At 42.2% G+C, this 24,316-nt stretch overlaps 1 protein-coding gene across 11 annotated transcripts in view; it reads right to left on the bottom strand.

The window, feature by feature from the left end:
• The window catches only part of LOC109855072 (protein sprint), a 79,760-nt gene that overhangs the window by 3,021 nt on the left and 52,423 nt on the right, over window positions 1-24,316 (bottom strand). For 9 of the 11 annotated variants that reach the window (XM_020428888.1, XM_020428890.1, XM_020428899.1 and 6 more), the window contains 11 exons: window positions 8,724-8,847; window positions 6,798-6,989; window positions 6,049-6,233; window positions 5,329-5,504; window positions 5,118-5,213; window positions 4,263-4,837; window positions 3,531-4,176; window positions 2,755-3,388; window positions 2,381-2,616; window positions 369-835; window positions 159-290 (listed from right to left, as the gene is read on the bottom strand). In XM_020428888.1, the coding sequence (XP_020284477.1) occupies window positions 159-290; window positions 369-835; window positions 2,381-2,616; window positions 2,755-3,388; window positions 3,531-4,176; window positions 4,263-4,837; window positions 5,118-5,213; window positions 5,329-5,504; window positions 6,049-6,233; window positions 6,798-6,989; window positions 8,724-8,847 (3,463 nt within the window). Of the gene's footprint in view, window positions 1-158; window positions 291-368; window positions 836-2,380; window positions 2,617-2,754; window positions 3,389-3,530; window positions 4,177-4,262; window positions 4,838-5,117; window positions 5,214-5,328; window positions 5,505-6,048; window positions 6,234-6,797; window positions 6,990-8,723; window positions 8,848-15,790; window positions 16,051-20,016; window positions 20,225-24,316 lie in introns of those variants that run through there. The other 2 variants (XM_020428892.1, XM_020428891.1) reach the window with 2 other exon arrangements.

Below are 24,316 nucleotides of genomic sequence, written 5' to 3'. Positions count from 1 at the left end.
ATTGAAAGAGAGAAACTTATTATTAACTACATCAAAAAATGTACATTGTATCGCGATATCATCAGACGTGATAAAAGTCACCGTGTTATCAAAGTGCTGTGTATGTTTTATTCTGCGAACGATAATATTTCCGAAGAAACATTGTAAAAGACACTTACAGAGTTGAAAATGGCCGAGATGGCCGCGAGCAAGTGCTCCAATTTCTCCAACGGGGAATCGGCTCTCTGCAGTCGTCCGATACACTTGAGAATGCGCTCCAAATTCTCTTCCGAGGGAGGGATAATCTTCGTCTGCGTGTAAACATGAATAAAATTAAATGAAAAGTTTAATCTCATTTAAACGATACCATCTCAAGAAATTTTACTGACTCGTACACCGAGATCGTGAATGGTCTTGCCCTGCGCGTGCTGAATGTTCTCCGCCAGAGTCTGCAACGCCCCGGAAGCGGCAAAGATGTCGATAAACAGGTGACACACGTGCTCCCGAAGAGGTCTCACCACCAGACTCATCATCACGTCTTCGAGGATCGCGTCGAGATTGAGAAACTCGTCCGATCGCAACTTCAACCGCTCCTTCTCCACCTCCTTCTCGAACTCGCGTTCGCCGTGCTTCACCAGATAATTCTTCATGCCCGACATAAATTGCCGCATGTTGCGCATCACCACGTGCGGACTCGCCTCTTTGCTCTCCCGCGTGCATTGGATGAAGTTGTCGATATTCTGCGAGAAGGTCGTGGTCTTGTCCGCCGCGAGCTGAAGCGCGTAAGCTCGAATGGTTGTTCCGGTCCCGCCCTGCTGTTCGCGGTTCCTCGAGAGCGCCTGGACTCGCGGCGGTGCTGAAAACAAAAATTGTTTTTTTTTTTTTTTTTTTGTTTCTGAAATCAAGACAAATGGGATTGTGATTTGTCTTTCGTTTTCGTATCGCACAATAATAAATTTCGCGATCGTATCGCCGTAAGCTTTTTTTTTATCTGTCGCTTTCTGTTTGTCGATGCTTACGTTTGATAGCGCTCAGACTTTTCTTCAAGACAACACGGAAACAAATCACGATTCTTCGCCAGAATTTCTTAGCGGAACACTTCCATATTTTAAGTTTCTTTCGTTTGACTTCCGGTATTTCTTCCAGATAATTAATTGTCCCTTCCGATGGATAATTAATTATTACCCAATCTTCGTCCATCTCCTCCGCGTGGTGAGACATTAAAATTGTCATCGAAATATCTCGTAGATCGACTTCGAATCGCGTGCGATTTTATATATTCACATTTGAATAACAATTCAATTAAAGGTCGCGCGCGCACGTGTGCGAAAGTAAATAGCAACAAATTCAAATGTTGCACGAGAGATTCGATTCACATGTTTCTGTTCTCACTGTTTACAGATAAAAGTTGGCGATTACGCGCAAGAGGGCAATTATGTATATGCGTCAATTAATCGCTATCGGATAGTTTAATGACTTCTTATCTGAGCGCGTATATACGCGCGCGTGAAAGAACAGATACACGTAGATATTATATTTTCTTCTTCTCGCGAAAAGTCTGTTTTTTTGTCTGTTTTTTAGTCAACGACAATGATTCTTTCTCCGATAAATTCGACGATAATTTTCAGATTCCGCAGAATCCGGAATCGATACGGTCACATCGCGACAAGGTTGAAGATGAATTTTTTCGAGTTTAACGAAACATTTGCGAGAACAGGAAGTGACAATGGAGCCGCCGCAGCCGGTCATAATTGTTTACGAGAGTCGCACTATCAAAAATCACTTCATGTCCCAACTGTGTTTCAGACACTGCGATCAGTTAACCGACCGATTGACGACTGACAAACGTAGCCGCCAAAGATGGTAAGATACCGAAACCGTTGGCGTCGCTGCTGCTCTTTCTTCAACTATCGGTTAATCACACAACAATCGGTAGATAACGTAACGATAACTTCGTCTGCTTTAATTCATTCGTGTGTTCATTTACGACTCTGATGAATTTGAATATTTTATTAAACACGTTCACAACAGTTTTCATTATTTACGTTAAAGTTTTACTTTGTTAAATAGGATGAGAACACGTTAAGAATGTGTATGTTTTTTTATTTCGAAAACATAGCACAAACAACGTCGACGAAGAATGATTAAAGCAGTCTCGAAGAACAACAACCAGCGCGCAAACGCGGAGCAGCTTCATAATTAGCGCGATCTTCACAATTGCTTATCATTTAAAACCTCTCCTTATCATTTAAAACCCATCCTATTTATAGCCTTATTATTTTCACAAAAATTTTATCTCAGATGTGTTCCGAAGAACATTGTTATTAAAATATTTCAAGTTAGCGAGAGGAGAAAAAGTAAATTTTTTTAATTCAAATTGTAATATTAAAAAAAAACTTACATAAAAGAGGATCCAGTCGTTCCTTGAAGCTCTTGTTTCGCTTGATCCTCTCGATGTCGCTTTCCGCATCCGTGTCCAACATGGTCTCCCATTCGGATGGATCGTACGTACGATCCCTACGCGAATCCGGCGTGTCCTCGCGCTCCAGGTTTCGCTTCTCCACATTGTCGTACGAGGAATTCCGATCGCTGTACAGTGACTCGCACGTGTCCGGTGGCTTCAGCAGTTCCGGGTATCTTATATATCACGGAGAGAAGACAAGAAAAAAAAAATAATTATCTTCATAAAAAAAATTTGAAATAAAAAACTGTCGCGCAAAATTACAATAAAATCATTCGCGAGATTGTGTGACTCTCTCTATCAAAGAAACTCACCGCTGCAAAATGATACTCTGAACAGTCAGGATGTTTCCTACAACGTCCTTGTTGCATTCTTCGTCACCTGGAAATTTCCTCGCGACGTTGTCGCTATCGTAAACAGCATCACAGTCGTAATCCGGTTCGCAACTCTCCGTATCGTTGCCGATGAACTCCCAACTCGAATCCACCGCCCACGAAGTATCGGTGAACACTTTGTTCCTAATCTTCGGCGGCTGAACTGGTTTCGCTCGAGGAATCTTTTTTATCTCCCTGGTCTGACCGAGTCTCTTTGCCAGATTGTCGACCGACGACGAAATCAACGGTGTCTTGTCCTCCGTTTCCTCTGGCGGTTCCTCCCAGCCGTCGATTGGATGCAGTTGATTCGAGTTGTTCCCCGTTGGAGTTTGCAGCCAGCCCGGTTCGCTGTGTCGGTACTTGTTCAACGCCGGATTGGTTCTGATCGGTCGTCTTCTTGGAATTATCTGAGCGGCGTTCTGAGCGATCGCGTCGGCCGGTTCCGCGTAAAAAGGACTGCTCTGTTTGGACTCGGGAGTCTGCGGACTGTTGCTCTCCGACTTCGCAAGAACGAGACCGAGCTTGTTCCTCGGTGGCGTCACCGTGCTCGGACTGTTCAGCGAATTTGCACTGCCTAATGTGGAAATAAAATTCTCAAATTCCGAAAAAGTTCTTTTTTTTTTTTACAAGAATTTCAAACAGATTCTATCATTAAGAATCATATTTACATAATAACAAGAAGAAAAGATAAGCCGAAAAAACGTCAAGACACTTACAAACTCTGGATAACAGATCGGGTTTTCTGCCCATTCCAGTTTCCTCTGGTGAACTTTGATCGGGACTCTTTATTTCTGGAATAACTGGCTTGAAGCTACTGAACTCCGGACTCATCATCTCCTTGTAGGCCTTCTTGTCGTTCTTCATGAACCTGTCGTTCTTCAGAATCACCTGTTCTCCCGCTGGCACTCTTTCGTTGAGAAGGCTCTTCTCGGGCTCCTTGGAACTCAGCAGACGATCGGTCGGACTCTTCAATCGATCCTGCGGAGTGCAAACAATTTTGGTGTCCTTCAATCTGCTGTCGTTCCAGGTCGACTGCGTCGACTGATCGGTCGTGTTCCAAATGTCCTCGTAGTCGGAAATCTTGTCGGCCGGCGAGCTACGATAGTACGAGTCCAAAATGTCCGATTCTTGATAATGCTGGGAGTTCTTTCGGTTCTCGCGGTCGCGACGTCTTTTCGACTTGCTGGTGCTAGACGGAGTATTTTGGGAAACCATGAAGGATGTCTTCGAGAGCATCTTCGAAGTGGGAGAAATAACGGGAGTGTTAGGTGAGAGGGGTGACTTGATGGAAAAGTTAGAAGTGAGCGATTTGTTGGATTGAGGACTCAACAGCGACGTGTTGGGATCCGACGGGGTATTTTGCTGTTGGCCAACAGAGAGAAAAAATTGTTAAGCATGTAATATCACAAAAAAAAATTTAGAATAAAAATGATTTTTCAATTTTTTACCTGAGAAGTGTCGTTGTTCTGGTTCACGTTGAAGGTCACTGTCGTGGTTACTGTGAAATTACTTTGACTTTGACTGATACCGGGTTTGGCCCATCTCGGAGGCGGCGGCGGCGGTGTCTTTACACTCTGTACCATTCCCTGATTCTCAGCAATAATGTTTCTAATATCCGGCAGTACTGGCGACGTAGTGCACGACAAGTTGTTCTCGTGGAAACTCGACATGGAAGTTGACTTCGTTGAGGTCTTGGGGAATTCCGTTATCGACCTCGGTGTGTCCAATCCATTCTTCAGAGTGTCGAAGTTCTTTACGTCTTGAATCGGGCTCAGAACGTTGTTTTCCACGTTGTGAACTACCGGCGAGGGACACCGCACGCTCTGCACGAGGTTCGGCGAGATCAGTTTATGAGAGAGCTTGTCGTTCGGTGATGAGATTCGATCTCTTTTGCTGTCAGTCAAAGGTTCGTTGAAGGTTGTCAGGTTGAGAGTGTTTGGCGGAGTGGGACGCGGCTGACGCGGCAACGACGACGTGAATGTCGAAATATTCGCGTTCACGGTGTTTGTCGGCGAGGACGTGTCTGTGTCACAGAAATAACTTCGGCTAATGGATGGTTTTCTCGGTAGAGTTTCAAGAAATTTGACTTGACTCAACTCTCTCGAAAACGATAATTCGATAAATATAAATAGACGAAGAAGCGATTTGAGAGTCACTTTTTAGCTACTTCTCAATTTATTTGAGTAATTTTGTACTAAGATTGTAAAAAAAAGAAATTTTTATTATCTCATCTTATTAAAATTTAGTCTAATTTTTCACACATAAAAAAAATTTAAATCTTAAATATTTATATAATATCTTACGTGTGTTGTGTGACGATATCGGAGCCAGGTTGAGCACTATGCTCTCCGTAGTTGGCGTGTCCATGTTATTATTGTTGTGATTATGGTTGTTGTTACCTGCAATTATCCATAACAGAAATGACTCTGCTCATAATTGTTTTTACGCAAACGCGTACATTTGCCGCTGATTTGTTTCAAAATTGTTTCCCAGAAAAAGAAAAAACAAACTCACCGCCATGAAAACTGCTGAGACTAGAAGTATTGCTACTGCTGCTTTCCGGCGGCTTCGGATTCGCCATGGGATACCGCCAGAATTCTTGTCCTAGTAACGCCAACGATGACAATTGCTGTCTGTTCTTCGCTTCCCGCATCGCTCTCGGCAGCGTTAATTGCACCGGCAATTCGTCGCTGCTTGTCATCAAACAAAACCGCAAAGAAAAAAACCACGATTTATATCACTAGCGCTCAAGTCTATTGTCAATGCGCATATTATGTTAATATAAAAATAATATTTTATATTTTATATTCAAAAATAAAATTTAAAAATCCAAAAAAACAAAATCAAAAAGTTTCGAAAAACAAAACAGACCCGAAAGCTTTAATCCACCGGTGATGTGCTGTAGTTAATATATTAATTGTTACAGTAGTTATTATAATTGAATTAAATTTACAGTGAGAAATATATTAAATATCAATTTAATTCTACCGTCACCGGTGAATTTTCATAGCTTTCAGGTCTATTTTGTTTTTGGATTTTTTATAATTTTCTTTTTTGAATTTTTTTCTTGAAACTTGTTTTTGATTAATTATATTTTACACGTCTCTGTGTAGTGTGTACTCTGTATAACGTATATTGTCGTACACAAAGTTATATATTATACGTTATTCTGCATTATACCATTGTCAAACAAAAGAACTTTTACGGAAACAAAGAGAAATAGAACATACTCACCAACACTGCGAGTAATGGGCGATCAACGAGGGGATGTTGTCGAACCTGTTCTCGCTCGTTTCCAGACTCAGCTTGCCCTTGTTGGCCTGGATCAGGTAGTGCTCGATGTAGGGCCCCTTACCCGCGGGTAATCTCACAGATAGGGCCATTGTGTCGCTCTGACTTGATTGCCGCACCACGAAATTCTGTAACGAAATCATGTAAAAACGTAAGAATCAAATGTTTTCTTATTTTAATTCTTTTTATAAAACTTTTATTTTACAAAAGAAACCAAATATTGTATATATGTACGTATGTATGTATATATATATATATATGTGTGTGTATATATATACACGGTAACATCCCACGGAAATAAAGGACGGATAAGGCGTGTGTAATAGCGAGTTCCGCGCTTCATCGACCTCGCGATTTACGTAAGACGACGCCGGATGCGCGTAGAATTCTCTCAGCCTGATTTTTCGCGTGTAAGTACTGCGTATCTCGTCAGGCATTGACACGGTTTCTCGTGACTGGTGACCGTGCCGGCGTACTTTGTCATTCTTTGCGTTATTAGTACGCTGAAGTGTTAAACCAAGAGTCACGACTCACTCGCTTTCATCGGTGCGGATTTCTGCGGCAAATATGCGCGCGCGCACGGGTAGAAAAAAAATCGCGTATTTCTCGTATTTGTTTTTTATGTCTCTTCTAGGTGAAATTTCGATTTTACTCCGAGTTTTAGCTTCGCCGAGCAAAAAACGTGCACTCACCCCTTCCTCCTTGCCTTGCAACAGATGAAAAGCTCCGGCTCTCTGAATGCCCGGCAGAAACCAGATCGGATGCGAGCGTATGAGCCTTTCGATGAGGGTGATGTCGCACGCCACTTCGCTGCCAGAATCTTCCGTGGATTCCGAAGATCCTGCCGAAGTGGCCGAACCTTCCGACGACAGTGATTCTTCGCTCTGACAAACATGAGAAACAGAAAAAAACTATTTATTTTATTTGTGTTTTTATTTATTTTACTGTGTGATATAGAAATGTTTGAAGTTTTGAAGCATAATAAAAGAGATTATACAGCTACAAAATGCGTACGAGCTATCCTTTCAGATAGATTCAAATCTCTGTCGGGTGTAATCACCGCGTGTTACATTTTGTGGGCGTTATTATTATTTTCAAATAGAAGCAAAATATTATTCAATATGTATAACTTTATGTGCCGTACCACACACATGTGTGTAATAACAACAAACAAAAGATCCACCCACAACGCGGGCTGTGTGTACACAAATGATTATTCACGAATTACGCCGAATTGTCCAATTATGAAATTTACATGCACACGCGGTAAACTGTTCCGCGGTAACATGACCAATATGAAGTTTAATTAAGCGCGTAATAATGCTCACTTTACATTCACGGTTGGAAAACTGTATTAAATTTTCGTCGCTCCCTCTCGGCGAGCTTCTTCTGTTTTTAGAAAATTATGAGAGAGGCGAGAGAAACAAAGACAACAAAATTTGATGTCATATCAAAAGCAGATGCGCAAGAATTAAAATTGCGAATGTAATATACGACGTCTTATGCAAGAAATTTTTTTTTTTTCGTACTTCGCACGAAGCGTCGGGAACGAGAACGACGTTTTCACCGCAACTTTTTCTAACGAATAATTAAAGGTTTTGCAATTAGCTCTTTCTCTCTTCCCCTTCCCTCTCATCATCCTCTTTCTCGAAGAGGGTATTCAACACGCGACGCACGTCCGCGTTTAATCCCGTTACCTCGAAACCGTGTGTCAGTCTGCATTTCAAATTAAATTACATTCAAACCCTTTCGTCAATGCACTTCCCCTCTTGCAAACCTTTTTCCGCTCCTCTTCGTCCGTTTCGTTCGTCGTCAATTTTTCTCTTTCACTTGCTCGATTTCGGGAAAATGCCGTTAAAATAAAAAATAAAAAAACTAAGTTACTTAGAATTAAAAGCCCAGTCCGCGCTCTCGATCAACATCGATCAAACTGTCAAGAATAAAAAAAAAAAAAAAAAAAAAAAAAAANNAANAAANANAAAACCGTATTTTTCAAGTACGTATAATCTTTCTTACAAAAGCGGGAGCTCGCGTTCCTCTGTCTTTCCCGAGATTGTTCGAAAATACTGTGATTATCGTTTTTTTCAATGGGGCTTTTCTGCATCGCGTAAAAGCGCGACGTCGTCGGGAATAGGAGGGTGTGGGTGGAGAGAGCGAGAGGGAAAAACGATAAATACATTGCGCGACCGGACGCAACGTTTATTCGCATCGGCTGCGAATGGAGATAACTGGGCGACGCGGGGCACGTCGGGATATAATGTGGTATTAAGGGCGCATTGTGCGACAGAGCCCGGGGGGATTTACGCCCCACGGCTTAAAAGAGACTCGGAGATTTCCGAGCTCGTAATAAAAGCAAATTGTCGAAAATTCGCGATTACGCGCCCAAACGATCGCGACGTGTAGGAAGGAATTTTTTTTATTTACTATTGACGTGACCTTGACAAGAAAATTAGAGGAAAAATTAATTAATTAATTAATTATTATATCCGGAGAAACTCCATCTAAAAGAACAAAAAAACTCGTCTCAAAAAAGCAATTCACACGCGCGTTCTTCTTTAAATTCTACGAAATACACGATATATATTTATTTCCTCGCTTTCTTTCTCTCTGCGACTCACCTGTACATGATGTAGCTGCGTAAGTTGCCGATGCTGCAGCGGATTCGGCGGCGGAGTGCTCGGCGAGCTGACCACCTGAACGGTTCCGTGCTGCTGCAGATACGGTTCCAGGAAGACATCACTTCTGCAACACGAACGTCAGAGGAAAAAAAATAATTACAATCCGTCGTGTATTCAATATCAGAAATCGACGCGCTCTTCTCTTCTCGACTCTTCTCGTACAAAACGAGAAAAGAAAGAGAATAATGACAAGTCAACGTGGCAAAGTTTTCGAGCATATCTCGAGCACATCTCGAGCATATCTCGAGCACATTCCCGTAGGCCCCGTGTCACGTTCACGTTTAAAAGGACTCTCTCTCTCTTTCTCTCTCTCTCTCTCTCGTGTTGTCTTAAAGTCCGGGAAACGACAAAGTTACGGAAGCGGTGAGTAACTGCTCCGCGCGTTATACAACACGGCGTTTGTTTCCGGCCAACTTCGCTCCGGGTATTATTCGCCCGACTCGAACTTTGCTCGAGAGAGAAACGGCTGAATGTCAGATCTGAATGTCAGATCCGGGGTGTCGACGGATACGCGAAGCCGGCATTGTCGGCGTTGTATGAGCGCCGGGGCACACGGCATGTGTATTGTTGTTACGTTCACCCCCGTGTTTGACACTTACATTATTTTCCGAACATGTGTGTACCTATGTACGTATATACATGTGCGTACACGGTACACTGAATTGACCAACTCTCGTCCCCCAGGGGCGTGTTCGAGAGAGAGAGAGAGAGAGAGTCAAATCCATGATGGATTTGCGCTTAATTGACAGGCCTCTCCGCTGTAAATGAGTTTCCATTATGAAATACTTGACGGTTTGTCAGACTTAGCGGGTCGGAAGGAAAAAGAATGCGATTCTCGGGGATGGAAGTGTAATAAAGTAAGATTGAGAGAGCGGAACGAAAATTGATATCAAAAAGAAATAAATATAAACAAAAAAAAATAAATGTTTCTTCTCTCGTTGTTCTTTTTCTTTTTATATAGATTCAAAGTTTCGAGAAAGTTTCTTCGCGAAAACGTTAGCGCGAGGAGGAGGTTTCGATTGCGTGAATTTTTATGAGATGAAACAAAACGCGATAGTGTGTACGGAAAAAGCGCAGTGTCGGGACGTATCGATCTGTTCGCATATAATACATGCCGAGATAGATGGCATAAGAAGTAATACACGTATATATATATATATATATATATATATATATGTACTACATATATATATCCCTTCGTGAGGTCTGTCTTACGTCATATTCATGAGATTTTCCTGCCAACGGTACAGATTGTATCATGAACTTTGAAGTTTAAATTCTCTACGTAGCGCAACGTGTAATACTTTTACAAGAGCTTGTTCTCCCGAAATTTTACTTGACTAAAACATGTAAATTTAAAAAATATAATAATAATAATATTATTATATCTATTATATTTGTAATAATAATATTGTTATTATATTTATTGCGTAAACACAAAGACAATAGAAAATACATAATAATTGTAAAGAAATACATTTGTGCAAATGGCGAAAGTTGTATCTCTCTCGGTGTTATTAAACAATTGTCGCTCTCTCTCCTGGAACAAAAATTGAAAATCGTGCGATGCAAATAATATTTGGAAATAAATACACAGATACGTTATTATATTGCAAATTCGAATCTCGTAGGCAATTACATATTATAAGGGGATGACTATGTTGGGGGTACGTTCCTGGACCAGCGCGGTGATGTTGGTCGTCTGTGAACTCGGACTATGGGGGTTGCCATGACGATGGGGGGTTCTCAACACGTGGCCTGCCGACGAGCGTCGGCGACATTTTTACCTATTAACGAGCCGTGCGGGATGCATTCGGATGCACAAAAAAAAGGGTCCTACCCTTTGGCGCAGAAGAAGAACAAGGGCGTAAAGAAACTCGCGCGAGAGACCCCCCCGTCGCGCACTTTCTTTCGCGCGTCTCCTTCGCTCGGAAAGCGGAAGACGTTGGGAATTTAACGGCAAATTAGCACGGTGCGCAATTATAGAGAGCGTTTAACACACGATGCACTCCGATGCCTCGTAATACGTACATTCTTCTAATTAGGTGATAATCACTCAACTTACTTAGCGATGAACGGAACATTAAGAAAAAAAAAGTATAAAAGAAAGTTTGAAGTGTAAAGAGTTTTCGTTCACTTTTTGCGTTCTGAAAATTACAAAAATACACAAAATTTGATGCTTCCGCAAACATTGGCGTTTGAACCAAATATTTTATTTTCCGGTTTTGTTTGAGAGGGATTTTTTCGCTGCTTGTTTTAAATTCATATCCAGAAAAAATCGCGGAAAAGCAAAAGTCTCGATATTTTCATCTCTCTTCTAGGAATTCGCAATATTTGAGCAATTAAGCGCGTGGAGTTTGCAGACGCGCAATATCATCGCGACGTTAAGGCGTTGATGAAAGAAAGCAAGGACAAAAAAAAAATAAAAAAAATAAAGATTCAACGATGTCGGAGGGTCGCCGGAGGTTCTACCGCGGCCGCGTGATCAAAGGGCAACGAAAGGGAACGTCTCGGCATTTCTTTTTTGTTTTTTCTTTCGATATTTTCGTAAACAAGAATCCGCGAAAAAACCCGACGTTATGAGAAACGAGAATACGGAGGAGCGGCTGATTGTGAAACAAGTCGGCGCGGACGCGCAAGAACCGGGAGGTTGTCTATTCAAATATAGGAATCCGTAATCTGGTTTCGTATTCAAAACGCGGGTATTCGCGCTCGCGATTCCAGACGTCGGGTCGCCTTGTTACAATTGGAGCGCCGCCAATGTTAGAGAAGAAAATTTACGATGTCGCCACACCGAATTCGTCCAATTTCATCTTCGCATCTGGTTTTGCACGAGAGCCGCGTTCCTCCAGCGTCTTTTATATCATTCCCTTTGGAACGGACTTTGGGGCAATTATTAATGTTTATAGAACATACTCATGCAAAGTTGCGTGTTTGTTGAATTGAAAAATGTTTTTTCTTTCTTTCTTGTTTTTTTTTTTTTGACACGACGATATAATTGAACGTCGTACAGAAAAGCGTCGGAAAGCAGGTTACTGGTGGTTTTCTTGTAACGGCGTTTGGTCACGAGACCCCGCGAGCGAAAGGCGCGATTGGAAAAGTTGTTGATTATGATGATCACCGACCGGAAAAATACGGTTTGCCAGCGTCACGTTTCTCTCTTCTGACCGTTTTCTCCTCTTGTTCTCCTTTTCTCCATTTCTCATCTATATAAACTCTTTTGAACTGAATAAAAAAAAATTAGAGATTGTCTTTTTGCGCAAACATTTCATTATATTGAGTTTTTATTAATCGAAACTATTAAGAGAAAGAGAGAGAGAGAGTCATCTCGCATATAACAAAAGTTCGAGGAACTCTCTCAAGTGTTTCTCGCAATCTGCGTCGGACTGCTCTTACTCCGAAATGAGAATCACGCATTATGAGAAAAGTATTTCTAGTTCGCTACCGAGCTGAGTCACCCGTTAAAGATATGCTCGCACGGCGACAACGGAATCGAATATAATTTTCTATTTGTTCAGCAACAATAATCTCTCACGCGCCCTTACGCACGCGCGCAAGAGATAATTTTAAGATCTTTTATTTTGCACAATTTCTTATTTAAAAACAAAAAAGAACAAGTATTTAATTGATCATTTCGTCCGACAACACGGTTATCTGCAGACACGGTCAAATGTCTCACGCGGATTACACGAACACCTTGCAGACTCTGCAGCATTGGTGGTTCCGATAAGCGCGAACTTAATTAACTCGTCGAGCAGAAGGGCGGCTTCCGCCAATATCCGGTATTGTCCAATGAGGGAGAGAGAGAGAGAGAGAGAGAAAGAGAGAAGGACGAGAATATACCCCCCTTCCCCCCGATGTATGTGTTCGATTTAATCTCTCTCTTGATTAACCACGCCGTGTGCCGCCCAATAACTCGGTTATGTTTTACGCGGCGACATCGTACGTGTGTGCGAGTATCTTTTCTTCGGGGAGAGAAAATTACTTCACGCGTGTTGCGCGCGTTCTTCGCCCTCCCTCCTCCTCCCCACGAGTTTTCCGGCCGAGTTTTCGAAGTAATCGCATACATCACGTTGTCAGTTTTGTGACACAACCGATAAATTCGCCGTAAGGATGTATAATAACATCTCGGTTGGGCGAGAGGATAACAAAGATAGAGAGAAATGATGACGTCGAAACTTATTAGAGAAACGAAATAGAAAGCAAGAAAAATAAAATTAGACGTTTATAAACTAGAGTTACTTCGTGACGGTCGCAAAATTTTCATTTCGCGAAAATTAAGATAACAAATTGTATGAAAAAAAAAAAAAAAAAAGGTTACTTGATACCTGCATCGTGAATCTCCTACGGAAAGTAATTTGTGCAGTTTTTCATCGAGAATTTGTTCGCTCGCGCGCCAAAAGAAAGGACGAGGAAAGAGACTTAGCAAAACGATTAGGGCTGCTGAGTCCACGGAAAAACGCGGACGTTGATATCGTGACGTTTGCGACGATAATGGTCCCGGTCTGTTTTCTATCCGGAAGAGATTGACCTTAACCCGGGGGTGGCATTGCTGATAAATCGAGAGCGACAAAGAGAAACGACGCTCGCGACAGAGCGAACCTCATTGTCGATCGATCACGTGCCCAAGTTATTCCGACGCTCGCGCCATTAAATTCTCTGCTCCTCGTCGGCGAAGGAGAAAGGATAATGACATCAGTGTACCGCTCTCTCTAGCGGAAATATAAGCTATATTCCTCCGGCGGATCTAATTTCTTTTTTTTTTTCTTTCGCGCACATTTTCTCCGACGTACTTTAATCCCGACGACGATGCATCGTCGAGACACCCCCGTCGGCGATATATCCCTTGTGTGTTTTGCCTCTGATTATTTATTTATAAAATTGATGCAATGTGTTGCGCACGTTAACATTACACGTTAATTAATATTATTACATATTTTCCGCATTACCGTATATCGTATTATGCAAGGTGTTGCGTCGTAAATAACAGACAAGCTACGAGATAATCACTCGATTATCAAACGAAACCGCGTAAGAACTCTATTATAAATGCTTAATATCTCTTAACAATGGAGTTGCGAGATGGAACGCGTTGTCACGAGAAAAAAATAGAGATAGAGAGAGAGAGAGAGAGAGAGAGAGAGAGAGAAAAAGCGAAAGTCAGAAAACATGCACGCGCGTGAAAAACAGGAAGAAAGAAGCGCGAGAGAGACGAAAGAGAGCTTGCGAAAGGGAGCAAAAGTCGGTGTTTCGGAGTGACTTCCGCGCATCGGCCTATCCGGTTTCTTCGCGTAGACCGAAACCGAATCCGAAGAGTGCCTCCTCGGATTTCAGCCTGGGAGAGACCCACCGTATAGCTCGTGAGCTATACGGAGCTTGAGTTACCCGAGTCGTAATACGCGACACTCTTCGCTCGCTAAGCATTGCGGACCGCCGGTTACTTTCCTCTCGCACATTGAATTTGACCGCGGCGAGTTTTAAACGAATTTAAAACCGAAATTTAATTTCGCTTCGCGCGTTTAGTTTTACGACGTAAGATACAAAGAGACGTAAGAGACAAAAGGACGTCAGACATAATGTAACAAGTGGCTGATCGGTTTAAGGAAACAGTATCGTATCAGAACTTGTGTATACACGTCCCCGTGGATTCGAAAGAACTCTCGAATCGACGCGCAAGGGAAACACACGTACATAAAAAAAAAAAAAAAAACAGAAAAAGAAAAACTCGAGCGAGACTCTCCTCTTTCTCCCGAAGGATTTCACAGAGTCAGACTCGATTTCCAGGGTGAAAATGGGTTCCTCTGTGGTCGATTCGCGAGGAATTTTTGCAAAGGACCTCGTCGAAGATGCGCGCGCGCGAAATCTGCATTGATATTATTATTCTTCGGTGTTCTCGGCGGGGAGACGAATCCGAATTTTCCATTTTCTCTGATTCCATGGAATATATAAAAAATGGCGCCGCTAGAATTTTTCTAAAAAATCGACGCGAGTAATACGTGGAATTTTAGTAAAAAAAAAAAAAAAAGACAAATAATACACCTGTCGAATGAACGACACTTGCTACGTGAATTGCTGAGGAAAGCGGTAATACGATAAACACGACACGCCACTCTCGAGCTAACGTTACGACGCGCGCAGAGATCCGTAGAGATCGTTTAATCTTGCGGTGATGATGAAAAGTGAGCAAATCCTCCTTTTGTTTATATAACCGCGGGGAAGAAGACCGCGCGTTTTCACGAGAAATGCGAGGACGAAAAAAGAAGAGTATATCTCGAGTGAGTCACAATAGGAATCCCCACGGAAATCTATTTGATTAAGTGCGGAAGAGAGACACGATCGCCGGAAATTAGGCGGCGAATTAAGGCGCCGCCGGTGCACTTCATCGGCGTAACTATTACGTCACACCGAAGAGTATATATCGACGCGTTCTTTTAAAACACAAAGAGAGAGAGAGAGAGAGAGAACAAAATAAAATCTCTCTCTTACGAAGTATTAAATTAATCCGATCTTAATTTGCGAAGAGATTTTCGACCGGAGTTTTCGAGCGCATCTTTTTGGGAAGGCCAAACTTTCGTCAAAGAAAACAGAAGTAACGAGAGACTCTTCCGCAACCCGTTCGTGGGAGGATAAGCGGATTATGGCTTTAAGCGGCTTACATAAGAATCAGCCGAAGGGTTTCCTTTCGCGCTCGACCACTTTGCTATCATATTTCATATTAACCGTTGATTAAAATCGATTTCCCCGCGGACACGCGAAATCGTCGCGAATCGATCTTTCCTTCTCTTCTTCGTATAACTCTTCTTCCTCTCGAATCGATCATAGATTGCGCGCGGTAGATCTACCGCGCCGATTTATTGCGATTCACCTTGAGAGTTGACGCCACCACATGGGAACGCACGGAGGTGCGCGTCACTCTTTTTGATCGTTCGATCAATTCGCTTCGCTGAACGTTTTGTTTTTTTTTGCTGTTTTTTCTTCCATCAAGACTTTTTTTTTTTTTTTTTTACCTTTTAACGCCGATTTCTGCATAGCGACCTCTGTTGACCGTGCGCGTCGCCACATTCCTTCCGTTACCGTTGCCGGGATTCGTGTACAACGTCAGTATGTCGTTGCTGTTGATGTTACCGATGATCGGCGGCAACATTCTGGCGCAAGAATCCGACGACGATCAGAGTTCCCACGACGATCGAACGGTTACCGGCATTTCACGGACGCAACGATGCGCCACGCGGTTCGGTTTCTTTTTTTCCTTTTTTTTCTAAGATTCCTTCGGGAGAAAAACTTTTCTCGGTCATTCGGCCAGTCTAATTTAAGATTTACCGATAGAATCGGTAATAAAAGACGCCAAACGAACGAGGCGTGAAATATCGGTTGCAAATCGGTTCAGGCCGAATTCATCGTCTAGTAATCGGTCGATGCTCTCTTACGGAACGAGAACGTTGTTGGGATAACAAAACGTAACTCCGGTAAGAAAGAAAAAAAATACAAAAGTGTGTTTATCGCACGCGATTTTCTCTCTAAGATTTTCGCGAAGCGACAACGGCGCGCCGAACGAATCGAGCTGCAGTAGGACGGTAGAAAATGGATGTACAAAGTTAAATGTCGAGAGGATGAAACCTCGTGGACGAGAGATATCGTGTTTGCGCGGACCGGCTGGCGACTTCCGTCGTGTTTTCTTTCATTTCTCGGGGACCGGCCAATATCGTTTGAGACCTTTTTTTTTTTTTTTCTCGTACACCGACGCGATATCATGTAATAACACACCTTTCTCGCTTTCCGTCCGCAAGAGAGAGAGAGAGAGGAAGATCTCTCTTTTTATGTGTCTGCGAACAACCGTCGCAGCAACGGACCTTCTTCCGTCCGTAAAGAGCTTTCCGGCTCTTATGATTTCGGCGCTGACTCGTGAACGTGACTTTTTTTCGTATCGTCATTGTTCCTCTCGACGATGAGAAACGTCACGTAAACGAGACGCGACATCTCGCCTTTTTAAAAGAATACCATATACCTACTATTTTTATTTGTCGCAAACAACACGCGCCTGTTATTTCCACGAGATTTCTTTGATGTTTTTCGCGCGACGCTTATGCTGTGTTACGCGCGTAATTCCTCCATCAAATTTTCACGTGCAAAGCAAATTCCCTCTTCGTTCGAAGTTTTAATTGAAAGAAAACATTGTATACGGCTTCTCCGCGTGAGAGAGATCCGGTTGAAAATGTCTTGATTAACTGTACAAGTACAGTAGGTACAATATTTGTCCGTGATTTGATTCGGTATGGACTTTTAAGTGGAACGTGTTAACACAGAAACGGTTGCTTAAATATTATCACAGGCTCGGGGGAAATTTAATCTCGTCGCTGTTTGTTCCCCTTTCTTCGACTTTTACGGAATTTATAGCAAAAACTCGAAACTTTTTGTTTGCGGACTTTCTGTTACGTACGGAGAGGGAGGCAGTTTTGTGCGCGATAAGAAAACCATGTTGCGAACTTCTCTCGTGTTTGCAAAGGTCCGCAAAAATTGAATCGGTTTGCTATCGAGATCCTATTTCGACGCGCGCGAAGTCGCGATAAATAATGGAATAAAATTCGATCTTCGGCTACTTCGAGAATGAGCGAATGAAACGGAGTAAACCCCACATATAGGTATGTGACAAACAATTTGTTGAAATTATTTGTTGAATGTATGTTTGATATAATGTAAATCTTAAATTGTTCTATGCGACTGAGAAAGAACATAAATTTTAAATCTCGTCAAAATGTATATATATTTTTGTGGATAATGTTAGTCACACATATACATGTCAAAAGAGTAAGCGTGATAAAAATAAATTTTCTCTTGCGACAATTGATTTTTGCGTACAATTGTGATGTGCGCGCGAATATTGTAATTCATCTCCTGTTATTAATTCCGGCTTTCACCGATGGGAAACAAAAAAAAATGAATTGTAATGGTGATTGATGGTTTCGCTCGCGCGCTGCTTGATCGAGAGAGTTACGACTCTCGTTTTCGCGAGTCCGACACGATGCGCAGCATCGACGTCAGCAGCCCGCGACGAGACTTAATGACGATCGATGGGCAAATTAATTTTCGAGCCCCGTCACACATGTGTAGGACGAAATTTATTCAATCTAGAGTTCTGCAAAAGTTATTCCGCTCCAAAATAATTGAGAAGATATGCCTCCGCAAGTTTTTTTTTTTGCATCGCAACGGTTTTTAACATACGTTTGTCGCGCTTTTGCGATTTTATGTAATATGTACAGAGTTTTTTCAATACAAAAACAAAAATTAAAGATCGTGCTCAAATGTCAAATTTGTTGCCAGAGTTTTGTGAAATTAAGCGAAGAAGAGATCGAATCTTTTTTTTTCTTCCACACAACACAAAGACGTTAAGGAAAACAACAATAAAAATCGATTACTCATAGCATCGATGAATTATTGCATTCCGATCATCCGGCCAGCTGCCCCTCATGGTGGGCCCAAGAGATAAAGCTGTGTGTTTTACGATAAAATATACGTCTTCCAAGAATCATTATTGAGTAGCGCAAATAAATCAAATTTATCATCTAAACATGTGTTTCTTTTTTTTTTTGCGAATGAGAAGAACACGGCTCATGTGTTTATTTTCAAAAAATCAAAGATATACACATGTACAGGAAGTTCTCTATTTGTTATGAAAGTTGTCGCAAAATTTATATTAAAATTAGTTTAAGCGTTACATGTAAAATAAATGTTAAATTCGCAGTTTTTTTTTTTTTTTAATAAATGTGCTATTGAAAAATTGTTCAACAAAATCAGCATAAAAGAGCGAAATGAAGAGTGTTAAAAAGAACAATACAATCGTGAATGGTCGTAAAATATATCGGTTTTCCCACTTGGGGGGTTTTATCGTTTATACCAAACTCAAATCATGACGCATACGGTTCGTAATGTTCGTATCAGCAATAAAGCACAAAGCCTCTCGCAAGAGAATTTTCCGTGCGCGGGTCAGTAACTTGAAACGATTAAATGCGATATTTGCGAGAATAAAAAAAAAAAAAAAAAAAAAAAAAAAAAATTTCCGCAATAAAAATTCAATTCTCCGTGTGCGCGCACAAATCTTACATTGTTATGCGCGCGGCAATTAATCTGTCGTTGTTTTTTCCTTAGACAAAAGAAAAGGAAAAAAAAACGGGTATAATAACGGAACGAATGCACAATCGGGAAGCCGACGTAACAGCGAAAGTAAGATGAACTCGCTTCTCCGTGGCGACGGAGAACGAACGATCTCTGCCACGTAATGTTCGCGAAAACGACAGTAGCAATTTCCCCCCCGTCGCGTCGCCGTGAAAATCACCGCAATCAATAATGCCGCACTTTTCAAAGTTGAATGCCGTTCGAGTTACTTTAGTGACGTGGCATTTTCTCTCTTTTTTTATTATATATATATATATATGTATAAAAAAAATAGACGCGGTAGTCATTCTAGCAGCGTACAATAAACCGTACTAGGTGTATGAAGTCTCTTAAGAAGTTGAGACATTTCTGAGCCGTGACTTAGAATCATTTTTTTTTCAGCTCTATATTTCTAAATACAATATCGTATCGCGATACGATATCGTCCGATAAAAAGATTCGATCTAATCACATATTTTCCTAGGCAACTAATAATAATAATAATAATAATAACACTTGATACATGATTAGAAATTAAAGCGTAAGAAGCGGAAATATAAATTTTAAACACGCGGAGGTATAATTGAAATTAAGATTTAAAATTCTTCCGAGAAATATATACGTTCCGTGATAAATATAACATCGTGGTTTGCATCAAAAATGAACATTCCCAATTCCCTTATGAACTCGGAGAGAAAAATATTTTTCGTCCAACACAGAACGCAATAACAAGAAGGAATAAAACTAAATCCGTCTGTCTCGTTTTTTTTTTTTTTGGTTTTTTTTTTATCCCTTTCGTCGTTTTGCAACACATTGCTTTGTTACGCGCAAAATATAAATTTTATATATCAGTCTACGATTCCGTGGCACATCTTTTCGATGTGGAAAATTTTATTTTAATATCTAATATATATTTACACAGCGTGTAAAATATTCAATAATACGCAACCGATATTTCACAAAAATGACCGACCGTTCGAATATCTGAAACTAATATCGATATCGTCGAGACCGGCAAGTCATTGTCTCTAAAAGGAAATATATATATATAATGCATCGAGGATTAGGACTTTGTTGTTCGAACCTAAATCGCGCTACAACGTCACAGATCCTCCCGAGTTCCACCGGAAATCGAGGAATTGCTCTTTCTCTCTCGATTTTTCTCGTCTTTCTCGTTTTTTTTTTTGTTTTGTTTTGTTTTTCCCCTTTAACGCACTCGGCCCGACACGCACTATCGAACGCGACTTGAAACACACAAGGACGAGGAACACACGGCGACGAGGACGCGCCGGGACGCCCGTCGGCGACGCACTGCGAGCGGCGTCGCGACGTCACCGGTAAACGCGTTTCGAGTAAACGCCAGCGACTGCCGGCCACGAGAGACGAGGGGTATCCATGAGGGTCCCCCGTCGCGTATCGTATCGTGAAAGGGAGCAAGGAGGAGAGGCGGCTGGGTGCGTCGGAGACGCGCAAGCGCGTGCACGGCAGCGAGGCGCCGTCGTTTCATTCTAGAGGATGCTCGATGTGCCCCGGCCCCGTCGCCGTCAGGGACACCATAGCGGCGGCCCATCCGGACCGGTCGTCGGTGATGAACCGACACCGTCGCGAGCATCTGTTACGGCCGTCTGGACCGTCCTGTCATCCCAACCGTCGCCGTCCTCACTGTCCTCCGAGAGAAAGAGAGAAAGAACGAGAGAAGGAGGAAAGAGGAAGTGTATTAACGAACGTCACGGGCGAGGGTCAAAAAGACAGTAATGTCGATATATGTCAAAGGCCAATATACCTATGACTATACAAATCGATACTCCATTACGATATGCTATCAGACGCGAGTATTATTCCGCAATTTATTTAAACGTCGACAAATAAATTCGATCGACCAACAAGTGGACGAGCAATCGTCCGCCATTATGAATCGCGCGAAAGAAACTTTTTTCTTTTCGGAAAAGAATAAAGTTGCAAAATAGTCGAAGTGAAGCGACACCAGCACTTTACCGTGCACAGGTTGAGAGTTTTATACCGTTCCATTCTGTATATATTGCCGCACGTTTCGTCCTCTCTTTCCTCCTCCAAACGGAGTGAATGGGGTGGTAATAAAAGCTTTTTCTTCCGGCGACGCGTCGAGAGAAGAAGAGAGAGAGAGAGAGTTTCTTTCGTGTTCGGACACTGGAAATCGTAAATGCCTTTCGCGCTTGATCGATTTGCTCAACCTTCCGGAAACAACCACCTGATTCGACGTAATTTTAACGCTAGATATCGAGACATGGTGTTTTGTCTCGAGAACTTAAAATTTATTACTCACATTTTTTTTTTTTTTTTTTATAGAAACACACAAAATTATAAAATATCAAAAGTTAAAAAAAATAAAAGAAATATTTAATATTCTCCAAAACACAGCACGCATTTCGCTCATCTGAAAGAACGGACGATTTGTTCGATTCGATCGAGAGATATCGCGAGCTCTCCGACTTGACCTTCTCGATCGGCGAGGCTTCTCACAGCTTTTGCTTTTTGCAATTTGGCGCGAGGCTCTTTGGCGAATGATCGTTTGTCTTCCGGGTCTCTCCCGGCGTGATAACTTTTTTCTCTCACGGCAACCGTGAGGAACCGTGGCAAAAGAGAAAGGGAAGGAAAACGGGAAGGGGGAGAGGGGTAGTTCGCGATGCTTGCTCTCGCGCCAGTAAAATCCATGCCCTCGCCACAAATCTCTTCCGCCCCGGCGCGGCGGCGTGCTTCTTGCGAGACGATCCCCTTTTACAACCCGCCCTTCTAATCCAGCCCCGCGCAGCGCGATCTCCTCTCGCGACTTAAGAATATCTATGTACTCTTCTCCCGACCCGAAGAAGTGCCCGGGACGGATCAATGCCGGGACGTGAATGGTGCTCGGGGGGGTCTTCGCATACACGCGAAAGACTTTCGCCAGAAATTATCGTTGACGGCGAGAAAAAAGATTCTTTTCAGACGTGTGTCGCGTATATTTTTCTCTCTCTCTTCTCCACAATACAATACTTATATATTGTCAGATTGAAAATAAATCCTCGTAGGCTTCTCTATTCTCTCGCGCCACCTCCACCCTCCCACCTTTCCTCCGTCGAGGTATAATGCGAACGTCCCTTATAGAAGTACGAGACTCAGGTGTCGGAAAAAATTCGCGCAAACTTTTTCTCGTCTCTCAAGTTTCTTTTCGGGAATTTTCGCCGGTACGGAGAAAAATATACTTCTTCCGTAAACGGGTGAACTAAGAAGGGTAGAAGACTACATATATATATATATATATATATATATATATATATATATATATATATCATATACGGTTTTGCGCGGACTTTACGGGAGAATAAATTCGGGGGATTATGTGCGGCGTTCAAAGTCTAAGGTGAGTTTAGACGAGATAGCAGTGATCTCATGCAGTCATCGCGACTTGAACCGTGCATTTCGTGCCTCGACAAGTAACGAAAAATATGAGGAGTGAGAAAAAGTAAACAAAATTTACTTCGTAAAAAAAAAAAAAAATAGAAATTTTTACGTTAACAAGAAAAATTCTTTGGTTCTAAAAAGAAAGATATGTAGTGTATAAAAAAAAAGAGAGAAAAAAAGAAACGCAGCGTATAAAAAATTCAGCAAGCGCGCGGAAGAGCGCAAATGTCAAAAAATTCCCGATTGCAGAGGAGACAGCCCGACTCAAAGGGTCGTAAAGAGATCACGAAAAACCGTCTGCTTTGTCGTTCACGAGCGAGTTTCCCCGTGTGTGTGAGTGGAGCGCGAACTTTCTATCGGAGAGCTTTTCTTTTTTCTTTCCTCTTGCTTCGTAGCGCGTAATAGCGCCACCGGGACCGAACCAAAGGGTTGCAGGGGCAGAATTATGGGGAGACGAGTGCGCTGTCACAAGTATAATCATCTCTGTGTATATACATATATCTATATATATGTATATCTATATGCACACACGCCGTGAGAGATGAAAATAATCTCTACCGAGAGAGAGAGAGAGATGTTTCTTTTTGTACTCTTTCCAGCGTAAAACAGTAATTTTAATTAACGCGAGCTCGTTTCTTTTTTGCGAGCAAAAGAAAAAATTCTTTTTCTTCGTTTCTTCAAGTGACATTCACAAAAAATTGCGCAAAATCACGACATTATTTCTGATACCTCGGTATTACAATCGCTCAAGGCGATCTCTAATTTTCAGCGAGGTCGTTACACGTAATTGTGTAGCGGTTGTGCGCGACACGAACGCACATGTTGCATGTGCGTGCATAACAATTAATTGTTTTCTCCGCGTTACATTTTCTCTCCACACGGTGGACAAAGAACACGTGTTGTCGCAGTCAACGATAACTTTCCCTCGCAAAAAAAACAAAAAAAAAACAAAAACCCGTCGCGAGCTTGTCGCATGACAAATTTGCGCGAATATACGCGACGCCGCCGTAAATGTTGCAACGTTAATTTTCAGTTTCATGCGCCGGCCTTGACTTAAATTAAAATCGCGCTTTTTAATTACAGTTGAAAAAAAACCGTGTGCTATTTATTTTTTTCTTTTTCAACATTTGCTCCGCGAGAGTCTCTCTTGCAAACGGAATTCGTCATTCACCATCATCGTGTTCACTTTTCAGATTATTTTCAGATTAGGTGAGATTCAGCGCGAGAGAGAGCGAACGTCGTTCGCGCGCCAATGTGTAGATAAACATAGATACTAATTTATTGCGTTATCCCGTGAACTCGTTTCGACGCGAATCGAAACGAATCGGCGGTAAAATCGCTCCGCGTATTCTCGCTCGCCGGTAATGGGCGTTCCGTGATAAATATCGGCTCGTTCGTTCGCCGTCTTATTTGTCGAAGTGCCGGAGAGTTTATGTACGGTGATTGGACACAACTGCGGGGTAAAGAAGAGACAGAGAGAAAGAGAAAATGAAACAAGAGAAGAACTTCGCCTAGCGGTAATACCGACGCGCGTATATCGTTTCGCATCTACGCGACGATTTGTCGTCTGCCACGCGCCTCAACGTGTGTTCCTCTCTCCGCCGTTTTTTTTTTCTTTCTCCGCACGATCCGTCATATCTCGAGCTTCGTCTCTGTCAAAGTACGAGACGGGTCTCTCTTTCCTCCCGGGGAGAGAGAGACGCGATGGAAAAATCATCTTCAAACTCTCTCGGCACAGAGAGGAAAATCGCGTCACGTACTCGGCAACGCCCGCCTTGCCTTTGGTCTTGGCTGATTGCTTTTTGAATCGGAAAATCTCGCTCCCGCATTGAAAACGCAAAATGCCCTCCTTCACGTGCCGTCGACTTCGACGGCGAATGAGATGTTCGAAGGAAGGAAGTGAAATTTATTTTCCATCTCTCTGGACGCGCGATGAAAACTTATTGTTTAAAAATTCTCAATTATAT

The sequence above is a fragment of the Pseudomyrmex gracilis genome, unplaced genomic scaffold (assembly GCF_002006095.1).
Source record: "Pseudomyrmex gracilis isolate BER0280 unplaced genomic scaffold, ASM200609v1 scaffold_80, whole genome shotgun sequence".
Taxonomy (NCBI): domain Eukaryota; kingdom Metazoa; phylum Arthropoda; class Insecta; order Hymenoptera; family Formicidae; genus Pseudomyrmex; species Pseudomyrmex gracilis.
Note: the sequence above shows the minus strand (reverse complement) of the source record. Positions and strands in the feature narration are given on the sequence as shown.